Here is a 27,400-nt window from a genome sequence, read left to right on the forward strand (position 1 = left end):
ACACACACACAACACACACACACACACACACACCACACACACACACACACATATATATATATATATATATATATATATATATATAATACTATATATATATATATATATATATATATATATATATATATATATATATATATAAATACTATATTGCGCCTGTCCTTTCATTTGCAGTTTAGAAGTGCACTCTGTTGTGGTTTCTTTTTGAATGTGGAGTTCAAGATTGCCATTTTTTTTTGTATGTTTCTTTAATGTATGGTTTGGGACTTATTTTTTCCTGTCAAGTTCAATGTCTGACTAATTGGTTTAATTAGTAGAGCTAATGTTGTTAGCTTTTTCGAAACCACACTTTGAAGTGTTGCGAACCACGCTAATGGATGGGAATTTCCTTGTTTTGTGTCCTCAGCAAAACCCGCGTAGCCTCATTCCTCTCTGCTGTTATGACAAGGGTTTCCAATATGGTCATTAGTGGCTACACCCCAAGGGACTCTGGTGTTGGATTCGCTTTTCAGAACATGAGTCCACTGAGTTTTGAGGTGCCTGGTTGCCACATACCCAGAGCCAGAGGCCGTCCACTTATTGCTGTGACTGCAGAGGGGCCGAATGGCTTTCCCTCGTAGCAGTCATAATGACGCTGAAGCTGAAAAGTGAAGAGAACCCGATGATATATGAAAGCTTCGTACGCCATCTGTATAGGTGATCGGAGCATCGTGCTTACGTTTTTCATTGAATATTAATTTTTTCCATTTTCCTTCTGTCTTATTCACATTGGTCAGTTTACGGATAATGCAAATTTCTCACCAGTCTTCCTCTTCTTCTTTTTCTTACTTTCTTCGTTTTCCTTTGTACTGATCACGATGGCACTTAGCAAACACACAAAGCACTTGTCATGTGTATTTGCACGTATTCGTTTCTCTGCTTTTCAATCCTTTCTAGTCCTAGTAAACTTAACATCGCTTTTCTTGTTCGTTAGCATCAACAATCTCATTTCCGTACTGGAGATTTCGCTTAGTAATCCCTTTATACATTGCAAGTTTGTTTTCTAGAGATTCTTCTTCAGAGCGCGTTCTGCCTTTCTTCCCTCACCTGCTGTAGGACTTTAATTTTTATACCGTGTGTGTGTGTGTGTATATATATATATATATCTATATCTATATCTATATATATATATATATATATATATATATATATATATCTATATCTATATATCTAATATATTATATATCTATATATCTATATATCTATATATCTATAATATATCATATCTATATATCTATATATATCTATCTATATCTATATCTTATCTATATCTATATCATATCTATATCTATATCTATATCTATATATATATATATATATATATATATATATATATATATATATATATAAACTAAATAACGAAAATTTGAACGTGATGGATATATAAATAAAGCCAAACCACGAAGGAAAGTGAAACTATGAAGTACCGCTACAGGGCCTTTTGACTCTCGTCCTTCACTAAGCAGACTGATATAAATATAAAAGTAAGTTTACAAAGAAAGCTCATATAAATGACAGATAGGGGTTATAAACGAAAATATCTACCTGGAATCCAACACACCCGAAGATTTAGTAGACCTACCCAAAACAGTGGTACAGTTGAAAATTTATGAGGTTTTCAAAAGATAAAGTCCAACTGTTAAGAAGCAGGGAAAAGAAAATTAAAAGATTATACAGGGCAGTGACTAACCACAAAAATTTATATAAGTACAATCATTAAATTTCATTTTTGTACGCAACAAAATTTTTTCCCAAGTTAACTTTCACAAAAATATATTAAACATACAAAGAAAATATCTATAAAGTAACTAATAAGTCACTGATTTTATCTTTAAGGTCATTCTTAAGCATTTTACTTATACAAGTGTCCAAATAATACGAGCTAAGGTTAAAATTATAATTAGAAGTAAGTTGTATAATGCCGCATTCTATAAGAATTCGTGAAAATACATCTTTTGATCTTGCAATTACTCAATGAATGAATATTTCATTGGATATCTGCCAAGTTTTGACAGAATACTTACTTCTTACTTCTAAATCCTTGCTAGATTGGCTGATATAAAAAGAGGGACAGTCCAAACGGAATTTCATATATTATGTTGTTGCTTTCCTTTAGGCCATTTTTATTAGTATCCTTTTAGTGTGTTGTTATAAGAAAAAACGAGGTTGACCTTAAAAGATTTTAACAATGATTTTATGGTTTCAAAACCGGTAAAATAGGCAAGCTAAGAATGTTCATAGAAGTATCTTTCTCCGGGTTACTTACACCATAAAACTTTAGTGGGGTTTATTATAGCAGATATCTAATATACGTATGTGAAGGATAACATAAATCTGTCCCTATTTTGTTATGTATTCAATTTCTTGATCCAAATATTTGGGACTGACAATGCGCAATGCTCGTCAAAAAATTTATATTTAAATTTTAAGATGGTGGCCTGAATAAAAATGGACGTAAGTTAAGTTGTTGGTTGATTTACTATAAATACTGAATTTACGCTTAAATGGTTCTCATGTATTAAAGCCTCTAAGAAAGGTAGACAATTGTCTTTTTCTAATTCTAAAGTAAACTTACTTGATGGTACCTGGTTATTCAAATGGGTTTAGGCTACTTTAGAATTAGAAAAAGAAAATTATCTCCCTTTTTTTAGATGTTTCAGTACATAGCGAACCATTTCAATGTAAATTCAGAATTTATAGGAAACTAACCAAGAGCTTGAACTATGTTCATTTATATTCTTGCCACCATCGTAATATCCAAATATAAATTTTTTCCTTCTCTGTTTTGACAGGCATTGTGCACTCTCAGTCCCTATTAGCTGGATCAAGAAATCGAATACATAAAAATAGGGACAGATTTATGTTATCCTTCACATATATTAATATTTGCTATAATAAAGCCCACAAAAAGTTGTTTTATAGTGAAAGTAACATGGAGAAAGAAAGCTTCTACGAACATTCTTAGCTTGCCTTATTTTAGTGATTCCTAAAACAATAGATTATTGTTAAAATATTTTAAGCAACCTTGTATTCTCCTATAATAACTCACTAAAAGGAGTGATGATAAAAAATGGCCTGAAGGAAAGCAACAACATGTGAGGACTGTCCCTCTTTTTATATCAGCCAATCTAGCAAGGATTTAGAAGTAAGAATTAAACAGCAAAAGTATTCTGTCAAAACTGGACAAAACATCCAATGAAATTTTCATTCATTAAAGTGAAAACTCCTTCAGGATAAATTAGACTGGCAATTCAGTAATTGCAAGATCAAAGGACCTCTTTTCACAAAATCTTTTAGAATCTGTCATTGTATAACTTACTTCTAAATGTAATTTTAACCTTAGCTTGTATTATTTGGACCCTTGTATAAGTAAAATGTTTAAGAATTACCATAAAGATATAATCTCTGACTTAATAGTACCTATATCTGTATGCTTAATATATTTTTTGTGAAAATGTTTACTTTGCGAAAAAAGTTTGTATACGAAAGGGAAATTGATTGAATTGTACTTTTATACTTGTATTATTTTTTTGGGGGGGTGGGGGGGTGGGGCCGGTTTGTCAGTCACTGCCCTGTATAATATTTTAATTGTCTTGCCCTACTTCCGAGCGGTTGGACTTAATGTTTTGTAAACCTCTTAAATTGTGCCCCTGTTTTGGGTACGTCCACTAATTCTTCAGGTGTGTTGGATTCCAGGTAGATATTTTCCTCTATAATCTCTCTCTGTCATTTATGTGAGCTTTCTTTGTAAACTCACTTTCATATTTATATCAGTCTGCCTAGTAAAGGACGAGAGTCGAAAGGCCTTGCAGCAGTACTCCATTGTTTGACTTTATTTTGTGGCTCTTGCCTTTATATATGTACACTACAATTTATCACTTGAATTTGAGCGTTCTATGCTCAATTCCATTATTTCCAAAGTCACTTTGCTGACATTCTCATTAAACTTTCTTCCGCAATACTTTCAGACTACTTTTCCCCCAGGCGCCTCAGTGGCGTGGTTGGTATGGTCTTTGCCTGTCACCTCGATGGCCGCGAGTTTGATTCTTGGGCGTTCCACTGAGGTGTTAGAGATGTGTATTTCTGGTGATAGAAGCTTACTCTCGACGTGGTTTGGAAGTCACGTAAAGCCACTGTTCCCGTTGCTGAATAACCACTGGTTCCACGCAACGTAAAAACACCATACAAACAAAGAAACAAACTGACTACTTTCCCAGTTAGTGACTAACGTTCTCTGTTAAAATATCATCGCGAACACCAGAGACCTAATCTCCTACTAAGAATGTCTCCTCTCACGTTTTTCTTTCCAACCCCAACAAAGTGATTCATCGGCCAAGTTGAGACTGGAGTCGCCCAGTTGTCGTATGTGTGTACTCCTTGGCCCCAAAACCAAGAAGGAACTTTTCTTGTTGAGCGCCCCTCCATTCTGATATGCGCTGTGGTGATGCTGTCGAGAGTATTCGGTAAAATATGAGTGGAAAAAATGAATCCCTCGTGAGAAGATTCACGGGGCACGCTGTAGAAAAGACCCACCCAGTCATTATGAATGCATGGAGCTATTAGTAGTATTTTAACCGTTGAATGAGGGAAATTTGCCGCTGGGTCCTGCACGAGTTGGAGAAGTTCTCGCGTTTATTCTGCGACCCAGAAGTTTCTCAACTTGTTCCGTTTAAAGACGTCATTAAAATCGTTGTAAATATAATTTCCGCCCTATAATGGTTCAATTGCTGGTATTTTGTGGGCCGGTGAAAGAGAAAGCCTTTCAACTTTTATTTCTTTTCGAAGGATTTCCGTCAGACTGCCTTCTCGGTCACGTATCAGAAAGTTCTTATTGCATCCAGTTTCTCTCTCTCTCTCTCTCTCTCTCTCTCTCTCTCTCTCTCTCTCGTCTCTCGTCTCTCTCATCTCTCTCTCTCTCTCTCTCTCTCTCTCTCTCTCTCTTCAGGAATAAGTTTAAACATTATCTTGGTAGATTTGCTGCCTAAAACGGATGATGATATTAAGATCAGTGATATTAATAGGATTAAATTTAAATCTGGTTACTGCGTCTTTCCTCATATTGTTGTGAAGTGATTAAGTTCCTGTGATTTCGTAATGTGGGAATGTGTATACTAATTTCATCTTGATTTTATTCTACCTAAGATCAGCAGTCATGTGATTTATTTCTGTAGTATTCGATGCATTTCATTTGATTTATGGCTGGTTTAGAGCCTTGTCTTTGCGTCTGCACTAAGTCTTCTTTTAATTCTAACAATAGTTGTCGAGGAGGTTTCCGCCGTCAGTGCACCTCACGTGGTGACCTGTAGGCATTACTGAAGGGTCTTTGCAGTGTCCCTTCCACCGCTATCTGCTACCTTTTTCCTGCCTTTTACTGAACCTCCGTTCATATTCTTCCTTCCATCTGACTTTCCACCCTCGATGACAATTGCTCCATACATACATACATAGTGCTGCTGCGAGGTTCCCCCACGCTACACTTTTCAGACCTTCTTACCGTCAATTTCGCCTTCAGCGCTGAATAACCTCTTAGGTCCCAGCTTTTGGCCTTATGCCTAAATTCTATATTTTATTCTGTTTACAGTCTCAGCATGTGCAGATGGGATTAGTTGCCCTGGGAGTGTTCTTTTGATGGGCGGATTTTGGACAATACACGTCACAAACATGTTGAAAATATTTCGCGACGTCTTTACCACATATTTCCCCAAGGCTTTTTAGCATAGTAGTTGTCCAGTGAGTTCCTCAATGGGATTGTAAGACTAATAGATTAAAGAATAGGTACCTTTGTTAGAAGTAAAGCCTTGATTCATTATTATTCAGCAAGTACGAGGTGAATGTGAGTTCATAAGAAAGCGAGGAGGTTGTCACAGTATGGGAATTGAAAGCTAATGTGTGGTAAATATTTGGTGTCTTTGATGAAGCTGCCTTCTTCGAATCACATTCTGTATTTTAAATCGCCGTGAATGCGTTCTATTGCGATAAAAATGGCAGTCAACTTGTAACTAGGTTTTTACGTATATCGGGATTTGTTAACATACACTATCAGTTGTGCTCACGATCTGTTCTGTCAAAAATCACGAACAGTATGAGGAATGGATTGCTTAGGTTTACGCCCTTGGATGGACGGACAAAATGATGCTGTCAAACAATCGACAACACAGCCGGAATCTTTGTTGTAGGAAGCAAGTTTTGACACTTGATGATCAGTCAGGATTTCGTATAATTTATATGAACGGATTGCAAGATCTCGTCTTCTTGCAGTTGAACACGAATGATGGTTCTTGAAAGGCAATAGCCACGGAGTGACAAACTAATCTTGTGGCCACAGATGGCTTCCATTAAGTTTTCAGCTTGAATTGACAATCGTTCGATTCTAAATACAGTATACACGAGGTACTGTAGGTCAGTTATTTGGATACTGATATTTGCGCCTCCTGAGATGTTACGGTTTCAGTGTATGTAAATGCTCGCCATCAATCTTCATTTCAAACTCATTCCAAACGCCGTCACGCTTTACACTAACTGTAACATAGTTCTTCAGGTTTTTCTCTGTGAAAAACTGAAGTTCATGCACATAGCTATTACCAGTTTAAGTTCAGCATCGAGAATCGATTGTCTTTATTCCATTTCGCCGAAGGTTTGGCTGCACTGGCGCTCGCAAAGAGGTCATAATGTTTGGAGATGCTGCCCACATAAACTCTGCAATTCATGCTCGAAAAAATGTAAGAAAAATTGGACGCAACTTACACAAAAATAAGCTTGGAAATGAACAACAGACATAAGAGTCAGCGGAAAAAAAAGAAAAAAAAGTCTTGGAAGAAGTATGACCGAATTCCGGTGGTGATCCCGTGATCCACATTCTCTCTCTCTCTCTCTCTCTCTCTCTCTCTCTCTCTCTCTCTCTCTCTCTCTCTCTCTCTCCCCGTGCCATCGTAGCACAGCAGTAGCGTATTCATGTAACCAAGATCCTTTCAATATATTCCCAGCGTATATTTAAAGGTCCTTGCATCTAACAAACTTAATGGGGAGCTAATTTGAATGATCACCGAACCGGACGACGAGGGACGCGTTTCCTTCCAAATCCAGTGTAATACCCTGGACCAAAACTGCGAATGCAAATCAAAGGACCTAGTGGTTACTTGCGTTTTTGTGGGTCAGAGCTTCGTTGGGAATGAGAGAAGGAGAGAAGTAAAATGACAGGCGTGAGTGATCAGTAGTTTCTCCTTCAAAATCCTCGCAATCATGCGCTCTGTCAAGGGAAGAAGAAGGCCCTGAGTTCATCTTCCCTCTGCTCCTCCACACACAAGTGAAAGCATTCATCCGTACTCTCTCTCTCTCTCTCTCTCTCTCTCTCTCTCTCTCTCTCTCTCTCTCTCTTGCGGTCGCTTGCAGGTCTAAACAATAAATTTCAATTTTGACATCATTTTTTAAAAATTATAGGAAGCAATATTGAACGCAGTTAGATACAGCTTCTTTGCTACTCTTTTGCGGCCACCGCTCATTTTGGGTCATATAGCTCCTTAGAAAAGCGAATGGAGAAGTAGAGGAGCAGCAGGAGGGAGCAGTTGACGACTGCCCTAGCAGGCTGAAGAGTAGTGCTACTCTAATTAAATCTTGGAACTTTCAGTTTGTTGGCTCCAGGATGGCGGAGAAGTCGGTCGACCTTGAGACCTGGTAACATGTCCTCCTCCGGGCGCTGCTCGTTCGCAGTAGGTCCCTGCTGCCTGCCTGCCTTGCCTGTTCATTTGGTTTCTGCTGCTCTTCCTCCTCCTCCTCCTCCTCCTCCCACTCACTGAGGATGGCAGAACACTGTGTGATCTTATTCTGATAGCCCCCTGTTTACTTCTCCCGGCGACATTTTGTGACGTATGATGTATCAATGAGATTGAATAAGAAAGGAAATGAGTGTTGGCAGGTTTCGTCGTCTACTTTTCCTCTCCCTTTACTTTCGCGAGCTGTCGGAATTTATTCAGAAGCTCTTCTAAAATGCTCTCGTGTTGGCTCGTTACAAATACTCGGATTCGTAGGAATTCCCTCGTCTCTTTATTCTAAAGTTTATATCGAATCTGATCGCGTTAGTCGTTTTCGTTGGCCTTCGCATCGGTAGTGAATTTTCTGCATTCATAAGCATGCGTAAAAGTCATATTCGAAGAAATGCGTAACTACATGCAAGAGTTTTTTTTTATTATTATTATTGGCGTCACAGGAAGAATATGTTCAGTTCAAAGCATCTTCTCCGTTTTGATATAGGAGCTTGAGCACTTCTTTGCGTTGTGAAGTTAATCTTGATCAATATTATTGTGCACTGGCTATCCTATGTTTGTTGTTCATTTATTTGCATATTTATGTGCAAGTTGTGACAATTTTCTCTTATGTTTTGTCGTTGCTTTCGTTTTGTCCTGTGCAAGTTCAATCCACTTGGTTCATAAACAGTTCTGACTTGTATTCGTTAATGAAAAACGCTAGAAACCAGAATGAGGGTGAAGAACTCGCCTGTTTAGTGGTCTGTTCATCATTTTGAACTGAAGAGCAGGCAATAGAATCTGTGCTTTTGTCGTCGAGTGTCGTGTCCACACGCCTCCCTCCTTCCAGCAGAGAAGAGACACATCCAGGCCACGATTACAAACTCAGTGCAACCAACAATGACGGAAATGATCCGTAATGAGGCACTTCCTTTTCCACACCTGATTGCAGGGGAATTTCGACTTTCTTTATGGATGCTTCTTGTTGACTTATTTGCCCCCTTTACTTGTTTTGAAAATGGATTAATAATGCCAGTGTAGTTGCAGCCAGTCGGATTTGTACCTCAACTTGATCAGTTTGCCCCCTCATCCCCTCCTTTTTTTTTTTTTTTTTTTTTTTTTTTTTTTTTTTTTTTTTTTTTTTTTTTTTTTTTTTTTTTTTTTTTTTTTTTTTTTTTTTTACTGATTGTTCTGATATTCTATGTTGCAGGGACGGGCGGTTTCGAGTGGGAGACGAAATCATCAATGTGAATGGGAGACGGCTGAGAGGAGTGACCCTAGACGAGGCTCGCCACATCCTGCGGAGCACCCCGAAGGAAGTCGACATCGTCATCGCCCGAGATGTGGACATTCACCACCACAAGGAATATAACAGCGCCTACCACCCGCCCCAAATAGACAAGACCACCGAAGCCGAAGCTGCCCACAGGCTCAGCGAAGCATGCGGCGAACTCCTTAGCACCGACAGGACTTTCAGGAGTGAGCTTTTCAGTTCTGCGGGCATGCTCGGGGACGGGGTCAAGGGTGACCCCGTAACGCGGTATTCGGAGCGCGGCGGTCATCCTCGCCAAAGGGGATCTTACTCTGATTATGACGAGTATGGGGATTATTCCTGCATACTGCCTCCTCTCCAGTCATATCTCCCGGGATACGACCCTTCAGGGGCAAAGGTGTCTGTGTCGGGATCCGTGTCCGTGACAGTCCCTGCAATCAATCAATCGCTAGCCCCCGCAGGAACAGATCCCTTTGCTATATTTCCGCCGCCAACTGCTGCTGCTGCTGCTGCTGCTGCTGCTGCTGCTGCAGAGTACAGGGATGGCAGCCTTTACAGTGAGTATTTGTGCAACAAGACAAACAATGTTCCGCGGTACGTGAACGGCGAGGCTAAATACTCTTCCTCGCTCGATGTGAGATTCTCATCGACGAGTGACGTTCGGTTGTGTAGTGATCAAGTCTGCTACAGTGATAGTATTCATAAACCCAAGTCGATCCGTGTTGAGCCTGAAGGCCTGCAGGACAAGGGCTTCTGGAAGCACTCCGTGTTACCTCGTCTCCTGTCGACACCTCAGAAGCAGGTGTTGATCGAGACGATGTCGAGTCCGTCATCTCCATGTAAGAAGTCTCCTTATCATCAAGGAAAATACCCCGAAGTGACTCAGAGATTCTCGTGTCCTCCGGGAACGATAAAGCTGCCAACTCCTTCCAAGTCGGAACCCAGAGGTCTCAGTTCGACTCTGCCTCGACGGCCCAAGAGTTTATCCATGTCTGTACAGACGGTCACATTCGAAAAAGGCCGGGGGAGGAAATCCTTAGGGTTCTCCATCGTTGGGGGTCGTGACTCTCCAAAGGGCAGTATGGGCATATTCGTCAAGACAATATTTCCAAATGGCCAGGCTGCAGAAGAGAATAAGCTTCAAAATGGTAAGTAGATGTCGTATTTGGTTTTTATTCAATGTATTTTTTTTTTCTAATCTCTCTCTCTCTCTCTCTCTCTCTCTCTCTCTCTCTCTCTCTCTCTCTCTCTCTCTCTCTCTCTCTCTCTCTCTCTCTGCGTCCTCTAACAGTCAAGTTCCATTAATGAAGGTTTAAATCTTTCCCAATATTTATCGGTCTCAGTGACTATTGTTATTTTGACTAAATGGAGAGTGTCTTGCTTCGTCGCTTAACCCGACGAGAGAAAGTTGACAAACCAAGTCGGTTCATTGAGGACTTTCTTTGGGCACTTAGTAATTGCTTCAATTTTTACAAATGAGTCTCAGCTGCCGTGAGGTGGCTGTTTCAGTTGAAGCCTCTTTGTCTGTATGAATTATTTTCGTAGCATAGGTTTTTATTGATTGCCATTCGCTTTTTGTTATTTTTGTCGTTTCCAAAGATGGGGTTAGAACCCGCCCACAGTTTTTTGTTGTTGTATGTATCACCTGTAATTTACTTAGTATTTATTTAGGTCATATCGTACCTGCCAGATATGAACTAGATTCACCTTTAGATGCTGTGAATATCGTATTGCAGGAGAAGCAGATTATGTGGTACGCTTCGGAACATATTATTTGCTTGTTATATAGCACTCGGCCATGTTTCCATTGCCATTATATATATAATAACTATATATATATATATATATATATATATATATATGTGTGTGTGTGTGTGTGTATATATATAATTATATATCTATATATATATATATATATATATATATATATATATATATTGGCAATGGAAACATGGCCGAGTGCTATATAACAAGCAAATAATATGTTCCGAGGAGTACCACATAATCTGCTTCTCCTGCAATACGATATTCACTGCATCTGAAGGTGAATCTAGTTCAGATCTGGGAGGTACGTTATGACCTAACTAAATACTATGTAAACTACAGGTGAGATATATATATATATATATATATATCATATATATATATATATATATATATATATATATACGTGTATGTGTGAATTTATATTTATATTAATAGTATATGTGTGTAGATATGTATATATTATATACTTTATGTATAATATATAATTAATAATTTATTCAGTAGTGTAACCGAGGGCTCGTATGACAGCTCATATAACTATACAAAAAGTTATTTACTTTTATAATGGACAACGATGAAGATGCAGCCAAATTTCGGTAATTCTTGAGCTCTGGAACTGATGCCTAAGCACTCCGCAAACCAAAGGCATTTTAGAAAACAGATGGCAGTTGAAATCCAGAGTTGAGGCGGACAGACAAGAGTCGCGTCTCATCTCAGGTGGATTGCATGGCGGCAAAACCTACATAGGAAAACGCTAGAACTGATACATAATAAGTGCATGTGGTTTTAACTGTCTCTTGTTCATGCAAGTTGAAGATTTTGGTTTCAGTCTACAATGAAGGGATGACGATTTGCTTGTTTTTTGACGTGCTTTTATTTAATCTGACTTCTGTGTGTGACTGTCTATTTGGGTCGAAACTTTGCTTGGATTCTGAATTCCGGTGACAATACAACCTTAAATGATCAGTAGGTTAGCAGTGACCTCTTTCAGTAACTCAGGGTGTGTATGAAACCACGGATTTTCATACCTCCTTTGACTCGGTAGGATAAGTTAATGACTGGGGATTTCACAAACCTTCTTTGGTTCAACAGGATTTCATTTTCGTTCGCTACAGTCATAACATTGGTTACAATTTCTGTCAAAACTAAAGTGTAAAATACAACTTTTTTTTTTAATTCAAACAGGCTTTTATTGAAATGCACTAAAAAGTAAAAAAATTATATTTTGAGACACCAGGATTTCCTTACAAGTAATCATTTCTACCAAAATAGAAGTGTGGACGCCGACGCCAACGCCAAGCACGGAAGGAAATGCTGCATCGAAGGACATGATTGTTTGGTGCGCATCCTTATATTTTTGTGACATTGATTAACTGTGAGAAAATCCTGGCGTCACAAAAAATAGTTTTTTACTTTTTAGTGCATTTTTTTTAACAAGATTTTATTTAACTTGTCTTTTGTGTTTGCCTGTGTTTAGGTCAAAACTTGTCACTCAGTTTTCGACCTGTTGCCTTTGTCTGATGGACTTGGAATTTTGTATGGTTACTCAAGACTGGTGACAGTACAACCTTAAATAATCAGTGTGTCTGCAGTGACCTCTAGTGACCTACAGTGACTTCTCCCTGTATCTCAGGATTTGTATGAAATTAATATCTGTTTGGATTTTTCATACCTTCTTTGATTCAGTAGAATACTAATAGCACTATGGATTTTTCACACCTTCTTTGGCTCGACATGATATCACATTTAATTTCGTTTTCTATAGTCATAAATCTGTTACAGTTTTTGTCAAAACCAAAAAGTATGAAATAAAATAATGTATAAAATTTATTTTAAGATACGTCGTCATTAAAATGTACTAAAGAAAAAAAAAGTAATTTTTTGAGACACCAGGATTTTCTTACAATTAATCCTGTCTACAAAAATCAAAGCATGACCGCCAAACATGGAAGGAAATGCTACAAGGAAAGGACTTATTTTTTTTTTTTTCTTGTAGCATTTCCTTCCATGTTTGGCGCCCACGCTTTTATTTTTGTAGACATGATTAATTATAAGAAAATCCTGTTGTCTCGAAAAAATTTTTTTTTACTTTTTAGTGCATTTATGCTCCGAGCTTGACTTTGTTTGATAAAAAGTGCGGCCTCATTAGGTCATTCTTGCCCTGGGAGGTCATCGATCTCTGCTTGGGAGACTGTTTGTGTCCGATGAACAATAGTTGATGTGCGAATGAATGAGAAAAGAAAGGGAGAGAGAAGTTTGGGTGAATTAAGACTACGATGAAAGAATAAGGAGAACGAGAAAATGTTTTTGAAAGTTATCACTGAAAGGGGAGAAAGGGAGATGAATAGGAAGGATTCTTGTGGTACGTGACAATGAAAGACATGAAATGATTAGGTATGGTGTTATGGAGTACGTGGGACTGGAGAGAGAGAACTAAGTGGACTACTGTTTGTGGAAGGGTTGGATTGTTGGACATAGATGACCTCTTAAAGAAAGGCATAAGTTTCTTTGGAAGAGGAAATGAGATATTTCAGTGGAGATGAGATAGAGTAAGCTGGTGGATGTATTGGTGTCTGGAAAAGAGGAAACGGATGCATTCTGGGTTAGCGTTAAACGTTTAAAGATATGAAGGTATGTTGATTGTCTTAAGATTCCACGATGGAATAATAGGGGCAGTTGGAAGAGTTCTGGGTAGAGAATGACGGGAAGAGGGGATAAAAACAATAAGAAGAATAAGTGGCGGGCTTAGTAAATGAGAGGTAGAGTAATAGAAGAAAAAGAAAGAAACGGAGGTTCGGTTACAGGACTGAAGGGATCAACAATAGGTCAGTAGGAGGGAGGGTGGGTCTGGTCGGGAGCGGAGAGAGAAGAAAGGAAGAAGCCCTGTGACAACGAACAGGTGGTGAACGGTGAGTGACAACTTGAGGAAGAACGAGTTGTTCTGCCGGAAAGATAAACAGAAAGATAAAATGTGACAGAAAATATGGACTTCAAAATAAAGATGCAAACGGAGGGATTCTGTCATGATGTGTGCTTGTGCATTCATGGGTCGATGGAATATTTGTGAGGTGGAGAGAGAGATGAGAGGCAGAGCCGAATGACGCGCAAAAGGAAGAAAAGGAAGGGGTGAGGAGGAGTCTGAGAAAGCGATTGTTGAGGATGGGAGGTCATTCAGCAGACTGAGGAGAGGAATGGAAAGACTCCGTTAGATTAAGGGATGACAAGCGAGATCCCCCGGGTGGTGATAGTGAATGTGTATATAAACTTTCTGGATGAGGGGAAATGAACCAGAGGCATAGCAATAACATAATGTAAAGGTGAGTGTAAAAAGGAGAGAGACATAGCGCATTTGTATACCAGGGAAGGTATCTTTATAGTAGTTTATCTATTGAAAAGTAGGACGACTCGTGGTTTAATCGGGAAGACGATGTGGATATAGAAAAGGAAGAGGATGGATAAAGTGACTGATATAAAACAATTTTTGTGAGAAGTTCGAAAGTAAAGGAAAAAGTATATGACAGAAGTGGTAGACTGCGATGAGAATGTACGGTGTAGAATATGAGTTGTTGAGAGCTATTAAAAGTTTTAAAGGTGGAAGTGAAACCCTTGTTAGAATATGCTGACGCGATAGCGTCTGGTTCATTGTAAAATTGGGCCCGAAACAAGGTGTGCAATGCCTCCATAATAGTGTCTGTCTGACTAGAGTGATGATGTGAGAGGGTAGAGAAAGATCGGACAAAGTTGTCGGATAAGAAAATGTCCAAGATAATGCAATACTGTTAGTGGATAGTAGAGAAGAACTGCAGAAACATGTGAGCAAGAGTAAGGCGACGAGGGCAGAACCAGGAAGGTGGAGCAATGAATGTGAATAGGATGTTGTAGAAATGGAGAGAGCTGATTTGGACAGATATTCAGGCTTATAGATTTGATGGATGAATGCAGTAATTGTGAGAGAAGGTGCGTCACAAAATGTGTGAAGTAAAGAAGGTCGCCCAAAAGGTTTGGAAGAATCTCTGAGTGTGTGTAGAGGTCAAATTCTATTCTATGAAAGTGCAATATGGAAGTTGAATCTTGATGACCGGAAACAAGGTTGACAGTGTTGATGTAAGCCATTTGCCTTATATTATATGTTTGGTGTAAAAAGCATTAATAGGGTGAGGAGCGTGGAGATACAGGATCAGTGTTTGAAGATGGCTTGGTCATGTGGAAAAAATGAAAGGTTGATTTCTGGTAGGGAGTTAGAGGATAGGAGGAGGGGAAGATCTCGAGAGTGTTGGGTGCAACAGATGAAAGAGGTATTAGACAGGAAGGGGTCTAATCGCACGGAAACTAAGAGATGCTTCTGAATGGCTCATTGAATGTCCGGTTTCGACTCACTGCTGAGGAGGAGCTGTTGAGTAGGAGTAGAAAATGAATCATTTGCATTTTTGCACTGGTTTCTTCCAAGATTCAGCAGTAAAAGTATGAATTTAGCAGTGACTTGTGCTTTTTCTTTGAAGCCGGAACCTATATATATATATATATATATATATATATATATATATATATATATATATATATATATTATATATATATATATATATATATATATATGTATGTATGTATGTACGATGTATATATATAAATATAATATATATACATTTGATATACATATATATATATATTATATATATATACTATATATATATGTATATATATGTATATATATATATATATATATATATATATAATAATATATATATATAATATATAATGAGAGAGAGTGAGAGAGCGCGCGCGCGTTTGAAATAATCTAGCAGCCACACTGGAGGAATAGATCTTACGCCTGTAAGAAAAATGCAGCACAGCATAATGAAAGCTTGGCAAGTGTAGTGTTTAATCGGGACCGTAGTTTTGGACATGGCCGTGATTTGGTGAATTGCAGTGGGTAAGAAAAGTTCTCGACGTTGCTTTTGCAAAAGAACTTCTCTCATAGTAACCTATGTGACTATACTTGTTTAAGCATGACAGCGGCCATCCTCACGAAGGGCCATTTACTATCCGAAATAGTTGAAGATCCTGTGGCTAGTGAAAGCTTATGGGCCGGGTAAGGGGGCCAGGCTCTGTCAGCCACCACCAGTCTCGACGGCCTGCTTTGCTTGTCATGCTACGAACTTCAGCTCACGCCTGTGTAAACACAAACCCCCCCCCCCCCCCTCCTCCCTTCCTTTTCTTGGCAGTTTTCACAAATCCTTCACACACACACACACACATACACATATTAGAAAACTCGAACGTGTAGCTCTGGATTTTTTTAAATGTTTGAAATAAGGCTCGCGTGATTGGCACTTTTCGTATATTTTTGACACAGGAAGCAACGAGAAATATATTGGAACTGGAGATGCATTCGATAACATTATTTTCATTTCTGGAAACTGTGGCTATTAATTTTTGTAGCAGTGAAGTTCCTTGAATGAGTGAAGATTTTCTCCTTTTTGAGTGAAACATGTGAAATGTGGTTAGTTCTCATTGTATCAGCATTGAAGAGGAATTTATACTCAAAGACAAGAAACTGAATGAACGTAGTCTTTTCTTGGAATTTCTTCAGGTAAGGAAAGCACCACCATTCTAAAATGATCCATATAACTTATAAGTCCTTGTAGTATTTTCTGATGCATCCATCCCATTTTTAAGTAAAGAACATTAATTATCAAGCTGCATGTGTTGCCGATCATGTGCCAAGTTGCAAAGAGCAACAGAAGTGTCTTGGAAGGAGACTTCTGGGCTCGCCACTGAGGACTGCTTTCCTTCCTTCCTTCTTTCAGGTGCGGAAACCGCGCCGCGCTTGACTCCGTCAGGTCTTGACTTTGAGTCTGGTCCGCGACATCATAGCCAGATTGTCTCGGTGATTTCATACGTGTTCCTCGAGCATCGACGAAGGGTTTTAGCCACATATCTCGTGTCAGCCCTTAATATTATCATTGAAAATACGCTAACGCCTTTTGTCATATTGCGCTGGTTTTTGCGGCAGCGCATCTGCCGGGGGGAGGAGGATCCCTCATGACAGGCAGTAGGTATGTGCGCAGACGCTTGCGTGTCAGTGGGTTGCGCCGGTTCGGTTGTGGGTACAGCAACACCTTTATAAAAGTTGAAAGTGTTTTCTATCTCAGTATGAACACCGTTGTCACCCTTCCTCTCGTGATTCGTGTTGTGAGACGAAAGAATATTCGAATTTCAGCCAGCGATCAATCAACCAGATAAAACAGCAGTTTTCTGGTCATGAATCGAATAGTAATGTGCTAACTTGCTCAGAGGTAAATATAGATTACCCGAGAAATTAGAAATTGCATTCAAACATTAGATTCTCAGTTTTCCTCTTTTAGTAGGCTTTTCAAACGTAAAATAGCGTATGTTATATATATTGTTTATTCGTAGCCACAACCCCCCCCCCCCCCCCCGGTTTTACTTGTCTTTTATTATTTTTAAATCTGGGAAAAACGGATATGAAACTACGCGGAAACATGGCTGTTAAGTTATTTTCATTTTATACTCAAATTCTGTTGAGGCGCCAGATGATGAGTTCATTCGTCCAAGTATTAGTTGTTGTCACGTCGTTCTCCAGGATGGTGTTGTCAGCGTACCCACTACCCCTCCCCTCCTTTCCCCTCCTCCCCCTTCACATTGGCCCTTAGTGGCATTGTGCCTGATGATCTGATGCCAGCGTTATTTGTTGAGGAACGACGATATGGCTCAGGCCAACAGGAAACAATCAGGGTTTTGTGTTGCCCTTTTTATCTGGCAGTTCTATGCAACGCCGCCTGACAGTGAATAGAAGGGGAAAGTGTTCCGAGTTTATTTTAGTTTTCCGTTTGCAACTGAATATTTTTGTAGCACTGAAACCAGTCACTCGTCTCTTCTTCGTTGTGCTGTGCTGTTCTTCCTGCGGGAAAGAACATTTTCTTCATTCCCCTTCTGTTTCGGAGTCCATAGATACGACGAGGAGGTCGAGTTTCGTGTTCATGTGGTGGAAGTTGTGAACCATTCACACAGAAGAAAACAACAGTGGTCAGTGCCGCGTTGGTATTGTGAAGCTGAATCATGGATGATGATGAATCCCCTGCAAAGAAAACTCCCACTTCGAATGATAACGCTGAACGCTCATTAGCTGCTCCAAACACCCCAACACACCACACATTGGGCCTGCCGTTTCTTGACGTTAGGTCTCGCCTCTCTCAATCCTCCTTTATCCATCCTCCAAGGCCCTGGGGCCTTACAAGCCTGCCCTCCTCCTCCTCCCCCCTCCCCCTCCCCACCCTTTCCGAATCCTATACTTTTTCAAAATTTTTCGTTATTCAGTTGTCCACGTATTCAAACCGTTTCAAAACTGCACTTTCCTTCATTACTCCTAAGCTAAATTTACTACCAGTTTTTTATATAGCTTTTTATAGCGTTTTAATAATAATTTATTTCTTAAAACTTTACTATTATATGTTACATAATTACACTAATTTTGTATAGTACTTCCAAAATATCTACCATAACAGGCCCGTTCCCAGGGGAATGACCCCACCCCTAAATTTCTGGAAGTCCATATTTTCTGTGACTATCCTTCTCATTGAACTGTACTTATAAAGTAATAAATAATTATAGTTTTTTTTTCAAAGTAATAAATAATTATTGCTTTTTGTTAAGTCAAAGTATATAACATAACAAATAAATTAATATGCATGTTATTGTTAACATAATAAATGAATCAATCAATAAAAGTGAAGAAAAGGTTTTCTTGAATTCCAGTGCAAACTTTCAACATTATAAGTAAAATTCTGTTAACCAAAGTCAATACGTACTTTGAATAACATCTAATCGAGTAGAAGGGCATAGACCGCATACCCAATTTTTCTTCTTAATACAACTAAAATAACATTTTCAAGCATTTCATCCTGTTTATACCTATATATGCAATGACATTTATAGAAGAAAAGGTTCAGTTTTGGGAAAAACGCCCCCCCCCCCATAAAACATGCAAACACACACAATCATTCACACACAAACATTATACATATATGTGTGTATGTCTTCATATATGTGTGTATGTCTTTGAGTGTGCCTTTGCGTGTCATTTATGCCCGAAATTTTTGGAGTACTGTACAAATTTATTACTTATTTGAGAAATATGATTATATAACTTATAGTAATTTTTCAAAATGTAATGATTAAAACGCATTACGATCACATTCGATGACCAACTTTGAATATCAGCGTCTGAGGTGATAGAAGATCATTTGCCTCAGTCAGTCTCGAGTCTCGAGTGACTCTCGACGCAGCTGCTCCGCTTCGACTCAGACAGCATTGAAATGCCGCTGGGTGTCGCGGCTGAATGAAGCGTGATTGGTTATCTTCCGTTCCACCGTATCATTTTAATTTCGCGTAATTTATACATGTGTCACCAGTGGAAATTTCATTCTTAGACTCCTAAAGTGGGTACCAGTCACTCTTAGAAGAGCAGTTTAAGTAGCTGATATAAATTTGTCGTCTAAAGTTTATTATAAAATGATAGAAACATTTCTGTGTATTGGACTCGTTTTGTCAGGAAGGGTTTTGTTTTCCTGGCGTGAAATGATGCTTGTGATTTATGCAAAGAAAATTCGACTATTTCAGTCAGGCAGCGTTTTATCATTTTCATGTCGTCTTCAATGTGAATGTTCCCTCTCAAATACGTAGGAAGAGTCAGTATAGTATGTGGAGCGTTCATTTTCATTTTTGTTTTTTTTTTTTTTTTTAGATGTGTTTTTCAGTATTTGATTTTATTATGACGGGTGTGCAAGGGTAATAAGGCTTTGTTAAAATCGTGACTGCTGGAAGTCCTTCAGTGCCCTTGAAATCTCGGACTAAAACGATTAACCTCACATATTAAGAAACTTGGGCGTTGGCTTTGTATCAAATTGCTTCAGCGTCGCCTCTCTAGCAATTACTGGTAAATAACCATTGGGTCGCCTTCCCCTGGTGTTTGATAGAGGCAGCGCCTGTCTTGCTTTGGTAAGGCCGGATGCTCTCGTTTAGAGGCCAGGCGTTGGCAACTGTTGGAGGGGTGGCCACGCCGTAGCTCCACGGTTGTGACCAGTTGGTTACGTCTTCCCCCTCACCCTCCCCTCCCCTCCCCCATCCCCTCCCCTCCCCTCCCCCTCCCCCTCCGCCGTCAACTCCAACCCCAAGTTCAACCGTCCGACTCCGTCGTTACGGTTAGTGTGTTTCCCTTTGAATTTCCTGTCACCCTGTCTTCCTTCTCTTCTGTTTCCCCGACGTCTTTCACCTGCGCTGCCTGTCTGTCGCCCTCGCTCTCGCTCTCGCTTGCTTGCTCCTCCGTCGCTCTCTTCAGCTTCTAGGCTCCGCTATTTTTCCTTGGCACAATATTCTAATGCATTTCAATTAATGTAAGTTCATAGTTTTCTAAGGCGTGCGATGAAATATGTACCACTCTTACGCTTGGTTATTTACGTTCGATGTTCAACTGGTGTACTATGCCATGAACTGTATTGGCTCATCCTGACACTGGGATAATAAATTAGCCATCAGGATGACATTTTGGCCCTGGACTGACTCCTCCTCCTCCTCCTCCTCCTCCTCCTCACTCGAGTGAGTAGTAGTAGTCGAGTGGGGATCGTTCGGTGGCGTCGGTTCACTTTCTGCTAAGTGGCCCGTAGAGGAAACAGCCTCCCATTACGTTTACCCTCTGTGGCTGAAGGTGAAGGAAGAGCTAACTACATTGTAACGGCTTCTCTTCCTGTCTCTATGATATGAGCAGCTTAGAATAAAACATTCTCTCCCCAACCCCCAACCCCTTTCTCTCTCTCTCTCTCTCTCTCTCTCTCTCTCTCTCTCTCTCTCTCCCTCTCTCTCTCTCTCTCTCTCTCTCTTCTCTCTCTCTTCTCCTTCTTCTTAGAGTCAACGAGCAAGAGGCATTTCTAATTTGCTCTCTCCGTTCGGTACTGAAAAGCAGACTTGTGTGTGTGTCTCGAAAGGGTGTTAATGTTTAGTAGGCTGTTGTAAAAGCTAATACCGTTGTCACTTTTAGTTTGTTGGTAGCATACTACCTCTCGATTATTGTTGGCCTTATTTTGATTTCAGAACTCAACCCCAAATTGGGGGGTTTCGTCAACAGCGAATTTATATTAAATAATTGAATATTGACTGTCGATTAAAGAAACCGGTGAAGGGTCAACCTTTTGTAGTTCTGGTTTTATTGCAAGATAGAAGGGCACAGAGGAACATGTGAGATGAAAGGTCAACGAAACGATTGCAGCCATGTAATGAGAATAACCTTGCTTACTGATTTTTTTGCCGGTTTTCTTCCAAATGCCTTATTCGAGTTATTTCTTGTCGCTCCATTTACTATGTTTTGGGGCTGATGTTATGCACGTGTGGATTTCGAAAGGTGACAGCCATTTTGCGTCATTGATAAGTTTGTGCCAGGCAAAATTCCTGCCCACGAATTTGCAAATCTGCTCACTTATTTCCAGCTTTTTATGTAATTGTTGTGGATGCTGCAAGGCAGCTCTCTTCCCGTTTTCAGAGTTATTGTCTAACTTGATCTTTCCTCAGGTCATCAGCTGTTTTCTCCAACATATCTTCATTGAGCGCTTTTGCCGATAATTAAACGGAATTATTTCTTCTTCGCCCCCATTCAAGCACTGGGGTCGCGCCCAGTCTTATTTTGCATGGCATGTGCCCGCCGGCTCTTATCCTACCCCCCCCCCTTTACTGGAATGGGGGATGGGATTCACTAACAGTAACCCTGTACCCCCCACCCAAATGTTCTTACTCGTTTCTGTGTCTATTATCAATGTTTAGTATATGGTCTGGTGAAAATGCACCTCGGCCTTTCTCCTTGACATTATCAGCATTGAGTGTGCCAATGACTTCAGGGTTGTCTTGGGGGAAATCACTCTTTCAAATGGCTTTATGATAATATTCTTCTTTGTCGTAAGGATTTTTCCTCATTCCTTAAACTAAGCCTTATGGTAGACTTAATTGTTTTTGTTCGGAATACAAATCTCTAACGTAGAGTTCTTATCTTTGTATCTGATCTTCGAGATGAAATCCTCTAGATCCTCCTTGGCGAAATGCCCTTTTGTGTTGGATTGGTTTTCTGTCGCTTACTTCGACAATTTTTCCATGAAACAGATTGGGGGCTCATTTTATTCAGCGATCTTCGTCGATTTGTAGTTCGTTTGGTGGTTGTCTGCCACTCCTTCAGAACTCTGGAGTTTTCGGCATACCTCCATGCTCTGTGGTTCTTATCTGTTGTTACCTTCGAGGTTAGAAGCTTCAGAGTGTTCATTTTTCCTAGGTTCCATCGGGGCGGGGAAGACAATAGCATCGGCTTTTTCACCGTAATGGGTTTTGTATTACAAAAGCATGAAGCTTCCATTCGTTGAGTGGCGAGCGCCGTATCTTATTGCACTTGCAGAGGATGCTACTATAGAGCCGGGGTTTATTTTGAGTAGCTTTGTGAACGTAACCACCTGAAATTGTGAGGGTGATTAAGCTTAAAGGTACGTTTACGCGAGGACAGTTTGCTGGGATCCAGTAGCTGGCAGCAAGTAGGCTTTTCTGGATAGTAAACGATGGCATAAAGACATTGCTATGGGACAGTAACTGCATCCAGTAACCATTTGTATGCAAAGTTTGAGTTTATTTGGTGCTCCTGACCACTGTTATTTTGGCATCACAAGTAGTAATGTAATGAAAATATGCACAGTAGAATTTTGCGTGTAAAATTACTCTTACGCACATTAAAAAAAAAAAATACAGTATGGCCTTATATTCCACATTTTTTCAAATTCACTAATGAGAAGATGAAGCGAAGTGAATGAAATGGAGGCACTGAGATAAACAGTGTATGGCCCCTTCACATGTAACCAGATTTGATCCTGAACCATTATGATTTCAGACTCAAAGGAAATCGGTGGGAGGCAGTCAAGGAACTCTTGGTAGTTCGGACGGCTGGGGAATTTGTCCCACGAATAATACTATTTCATGGCGCTCGAAAAATTCAAACTAAGTTAGTGTCTAAGAAAGGATGGTCTGGCAGTACTCGAGTTATCTGTAGGTGGATCGTAAGGTGTGTAGAACTAAGTAGGTGGTTCATGCTTTTTGATTCCTAGGGGCTACTCTCCGTCCTGTTGAGATATTCTGTTTTGGCTATTCTTGTCAATGTAATTCTGTTTAACTTTTAACCGATACCATTGTTTCTGTCTTATTAGTGAGTGGAGAGCGTTACGTAGTCGGATATTGTTCAGTCGACAGTTTTCCCACACGTTCGAAGTTCATGCACAGAAATAATTTCCTCTTTTATTTACAACGTCGGCAAAAAACCTTCATTTCTCTGCTAATTTGCGTGGCGTTCAAGTTCTCAGAGGGAATGTCGCCTGGCTTTCACACTGGTATATTAACTCCTAAGTATGTTTTACATCTTGCCTAGATGTAAACTATAATTTTGAAGTAGATTTTTGGTGTTTTCCCGCCCACATTATTTTCAAGCATTCCTTCTCTCGCTTATCATGAATTTGTTTTTGTTGCTGACAATTCTTTTTCTTCGTTGGTATTCTTCTTTAGACCCTCGCTAACATCATTAAGCGTATGGATAATGTCCATATTCTTTCATGTTTTCCTGCCTTAATGTATTCTGTACAAGTGTGCTCAATAAACATGAATGCAAAATTCTAAAACTTATGTTTCTCGTAAGCCCCGTGTCTTGATTGAAACTAGAGTAAGTCCTGACAAACTGGACAGGTTTTATGAGAAATGGTGGCATTTCTTGACTTTTCTTAATCAGTTTTGAGGTGTCGGAGGAGACGCAGACGGTCTGGGTTAATTTACTCGTGGTTGTTAGAAGAATCGCAGACGGGGCAACTTTTCGTGGCTACGCATTGGCAGTTCGGGACACTCGGGGATGAAATTCGTAAACTGGGAACAAGTCTTCGGCTGTACGGGTATGACAAATATATGTCAGAGGGATCATCGGATTCGAGTGAGGTTACAGCGTTATATGATGAAAGACATCTCGCTGGACATCTGGAACGGATGAAGCGGATGGAGTTTCTTTTTCTTTTCTTTTCTTCGTTTGAATAGCATTGTCATACGAAGTGGTTTCCATTTTCTTAAAATGTTGTTGCTGGGTTCCTAATGTGATGGTGGTTGGTGTGGCGACTTTTATTCAACTCTCTCGCGCATCTTCAAACACTTTTTTTCTGTTCAAATTTTTGTTTGCCTTTTCCCCTGCCGGCCGGCCCTCCATAAATTTCTACAGTCTTGGTTTGTTAGAACTTCTTGATCGCCTTCGGTATGTTCTTCCATTTCTTTACCAGTCAAAGTGAAGTCAGCCTCTCGGCCAACTTCTTTGCTGCCTGAAGTATTTTCGTAACTTCTCTATCGGAACAGATTCCGTTCGAAATCATTCACGATTTCACACCGCAGAGGCTTCAAACAGACGTGAACTTTTTCTTTCTTTTATTAATTTATTGCAGCTTTAGTGAATGATGTTGCATTCGCAGTCATGTGTGGCTTCCAGTATCCAGTAAGGTCGGCATTAATGTCCGTCCAGACATGATTGAACACTAGGCAGCTGGATGTGGCCGTAACGCACCCCATTTGACCCTGGTCATGGGGCTGCAACAAAAAGCCATGTAGAGAGATCATCATATAAGGCAACGCTAAAGACGTGTTGACAAAATCATATACTGCAACATTAACGCCATGTTGAGAGTTAAGTAATTTGCTGCAATAGCAATGTCATGTTGAGAGGATGTTATTTATTGCAACATTAAAGCCATGTTGAGAGGATATTATTTATTGCAACAATAAAGCCATGTTGATAGGAAATTATTTATTGCAACAGGAAAGCCATGTTGAGACGATATTATTTATTGCATCATGAAAGCCATGTTGAAAGGAAATTATATACATTTGTTTTGATCATCACATTGAATAACTTTAGGTTACAAAGTTTGTGGTGCATTATAGATAGAACTTTAAACATAACTTTTATAAAAAAAACTTTTATAAATAAGTGATTGTTTTGGACGTTGAAACATTGATTGAACCATTCAGAAAATAGAATGTCTGCACCCAACGCATCGTTCTATTTAACTTTGACTTCTGTGTCGTTGTTTGTCTGTCTATCTGTTTGCATAAAAACTTGTAACCAACCTTTTATTTTGCCACTTCTACCGAACCGATTTCGCCCAGATTTGGTGTCTAAAGTCGATGACTCAAATGCAATATTACAAAAAATAAAAAATTAAATTCTACGGGAATTATATCATTGTGCAGCATGCAGAAACACCTGGCCAAGGGAATGTGTTCATATGTGTGAAACATGCAGTGTCGGGACCGTAGATTCATACGCCTTCGTAATGAGCTTGCAATCAGTTCAGTCTCGGTGATACAAGCACTACTTATTCAACTGTCAAACACTTAAAAATCACAATGAAACTAGTAAGAAATTTTGAAACCACGCTTTTGTTTCAAAATGCCTAAAAAAGTATAAAATAAAACTTTCTGGTTACTTCCGCCCTAACACAAAAGGGTGGGGCGCTCATTTACCTAATCTTGCTTTCCTTTCCTTGCTTTCCTCAAAACACTCTCTGGTATGCACGACGTTTATTCGTGCTTATGCCTAAACGTCAAATGGTGGACCACTTACCCTAACTAACATACAATTATATACAGATATGTATTGTATTGAAAACGTACTTTATTGATGCAGTGTGTATATACAGAGATAGATAAAGAAAGAGCTTCATGGATGCAAAATTTCACGTCAGTAATGCAAAGGTCAAGCAATGTGTAACAATGTCGTGGATATATCATACTCACATTGGGTCTTGAGGAAGCTTACCACTTCTGGAACCAACTTACATGCTGAGTTTTTATAACCATCACTTTGACACCTCTACCGCTCTCACAGACCTCCTCAGGTCTTAACCAACTTACATCATCACTAGGTGCTGCATAGCGAGATTAAATCCCTCATATCCATGCTGTGAAATCTTCCTTTCGGAAACTTCACCATTTAAATAAGTCTGTGTAGAATGATATGGAAGTTAGGAAAGTACGCTTCCCACATTTTTATGTTTGGGCGTAAGTAACCATTAATGTTGTGGTCCTTAGAAAGTTTTATTTTATAAATTTTAGTGCATTTTTAGATAAAAACGTGGTTTTAAAGTTTTTTTTATTAGTTATATTGTGATGCCAGAACACTGATTGATTGGCTGTGATATGCAGCGTCGCCTTATAATGTTAGTGATTGTGTGTGTTTTGTATATATGCACCCACACCTTAAGTACTTCAGCCAATTTTGCACTTGAGTGAGTGGATATTCGACATGACACCCTTCAGAGGAGCCCCTCTCGTGTGATCGACAGAAAATTGTGCGAGCGGTCACCGTTTTCCTCAGTCACTTAATTCAGATCTGCTGGAAGTCAGCAGGGTTGCCGTTTTGAGGAATTTCGTCTATTAGTGTGGCTTTCTGGTGATATCTGGCAACCCTCTGTGGCTTTTCCGACCACAGGCCACGGCACTGAAGAAAAAAATTCTTCACTTTGCCTTTTTATGTTTTATTATGAAAATAAAGATATAAAACATATCCTGCTTATTTATAAAAATGAATTTTATTGAAATCCTTTATTTTTCTTCGTCAAAAATACTTTATATTAAGCTAGTGACGTGTAGTTTTCTAACATCACGGAAAATAATTCTACAACGGAAAATACGCATTCTAATCATTAAATCATAAATAAAGTAAAAAAAATCAGATGAACTGCCTATGGTAACACTGCTGAAAGCCAATGTTGAAAAAAAAAAAAACGGCATCACTGTGGAAGTGTAGCAGTTCTGGTTTTATCGGTAGGCAGGATCACTCTCTCCGGTCGTTTTCTCGTTGTTTCAAGTTGATTAAAGTAGTAACATCTTGGATTTCATCAACAGTTGACATTTGTGGAAATAAAAGAGGGCAGGATAAGTTACAAAGTTCAGTTTATTATTATTATAATTTTTTTTTATTTGTCTTGGTCTACCACAGTCATCCTATTCGAGGTGGTTTTTATAGCGTTGGGTTCCGGGTTGCATCCTGCCTCCTTAGGAGTCCATCACTTTTCTCACTGTGTGTGCTGTTTCTATTATTATTATTATTATTATTTTTATTCAGAAGATAAATCCCTGTTCATATGGAGCAAGCCCATAGGTATCATTGCCTTGAAATTCAAGCTTCCAAAGAAGTTACAGAAAATTATAGGAAATACAGAAAGAAGAGATCAGTTACCAGAAGAATAAAGATAAATTAGCACAAAAATCGATAAAGATATAAATAAGAAAATAAAAGGGTAGTATTGCATTGCATCTTCGCTTGAGTTGTTAAGGTTCTGATTGCTCAGCATCCTCAGGGAGGCTGTTCCTCAGTCCCCCAACGGTGTAAGGAATAAAAGACCTCAGGAGTGAAAAGTTCAACAGCGAAGCGCATGAAGGGCATATTACTGCTGCTGTTCTGCAAATATGGCGGCTCTCGGCAGCAGAAGACGATCAAGGATCAGTTTTGTAGCGGAAG

The 27,400-nt window shown here is 39.3% G+C and overlaps 1 protein-coding gene across 2 annotated transcripts in view; it reads left to right on the forward strand.

The window, feature by feature from the left end:
• The window catches only part of LOC135196946 (uncharacterized), a 124,793-nt gene that overhangs the window by 67,997 nt on the left and 29,396 nt on the right, over window positions 1-27,400 (forward strand). For both annotated transcript variants that reach the window (XM_064223793.1, XM_064223792.1), the window contains one exon: window positions 8,989-10,199. In XM_064223793.1, the coding sequence (XP_064079863.1) occupies window positions 8,989-10,199 (1,211 nt within the window). The remainder of the gene's footprint in view (window positions 1-8,988; window positions 10,200-27,400) is intronic.

This window comes from Macrobrachium nipponense, chromosome 18, assembly GCF_015104395.2.
Source record: "Macrobrachium nipponense isolate FS-2020 chromosome 18, ASM1510439v2, whole genome shotgun sequence".
Taxonomy (NCBI): domain Eukaryota; kingdom Metazoa; phylum Arthropoda; class Malacostraca; order Decapoda; family Palaemonidae; genus Macrobrachium; species Macrobrachium nipponense.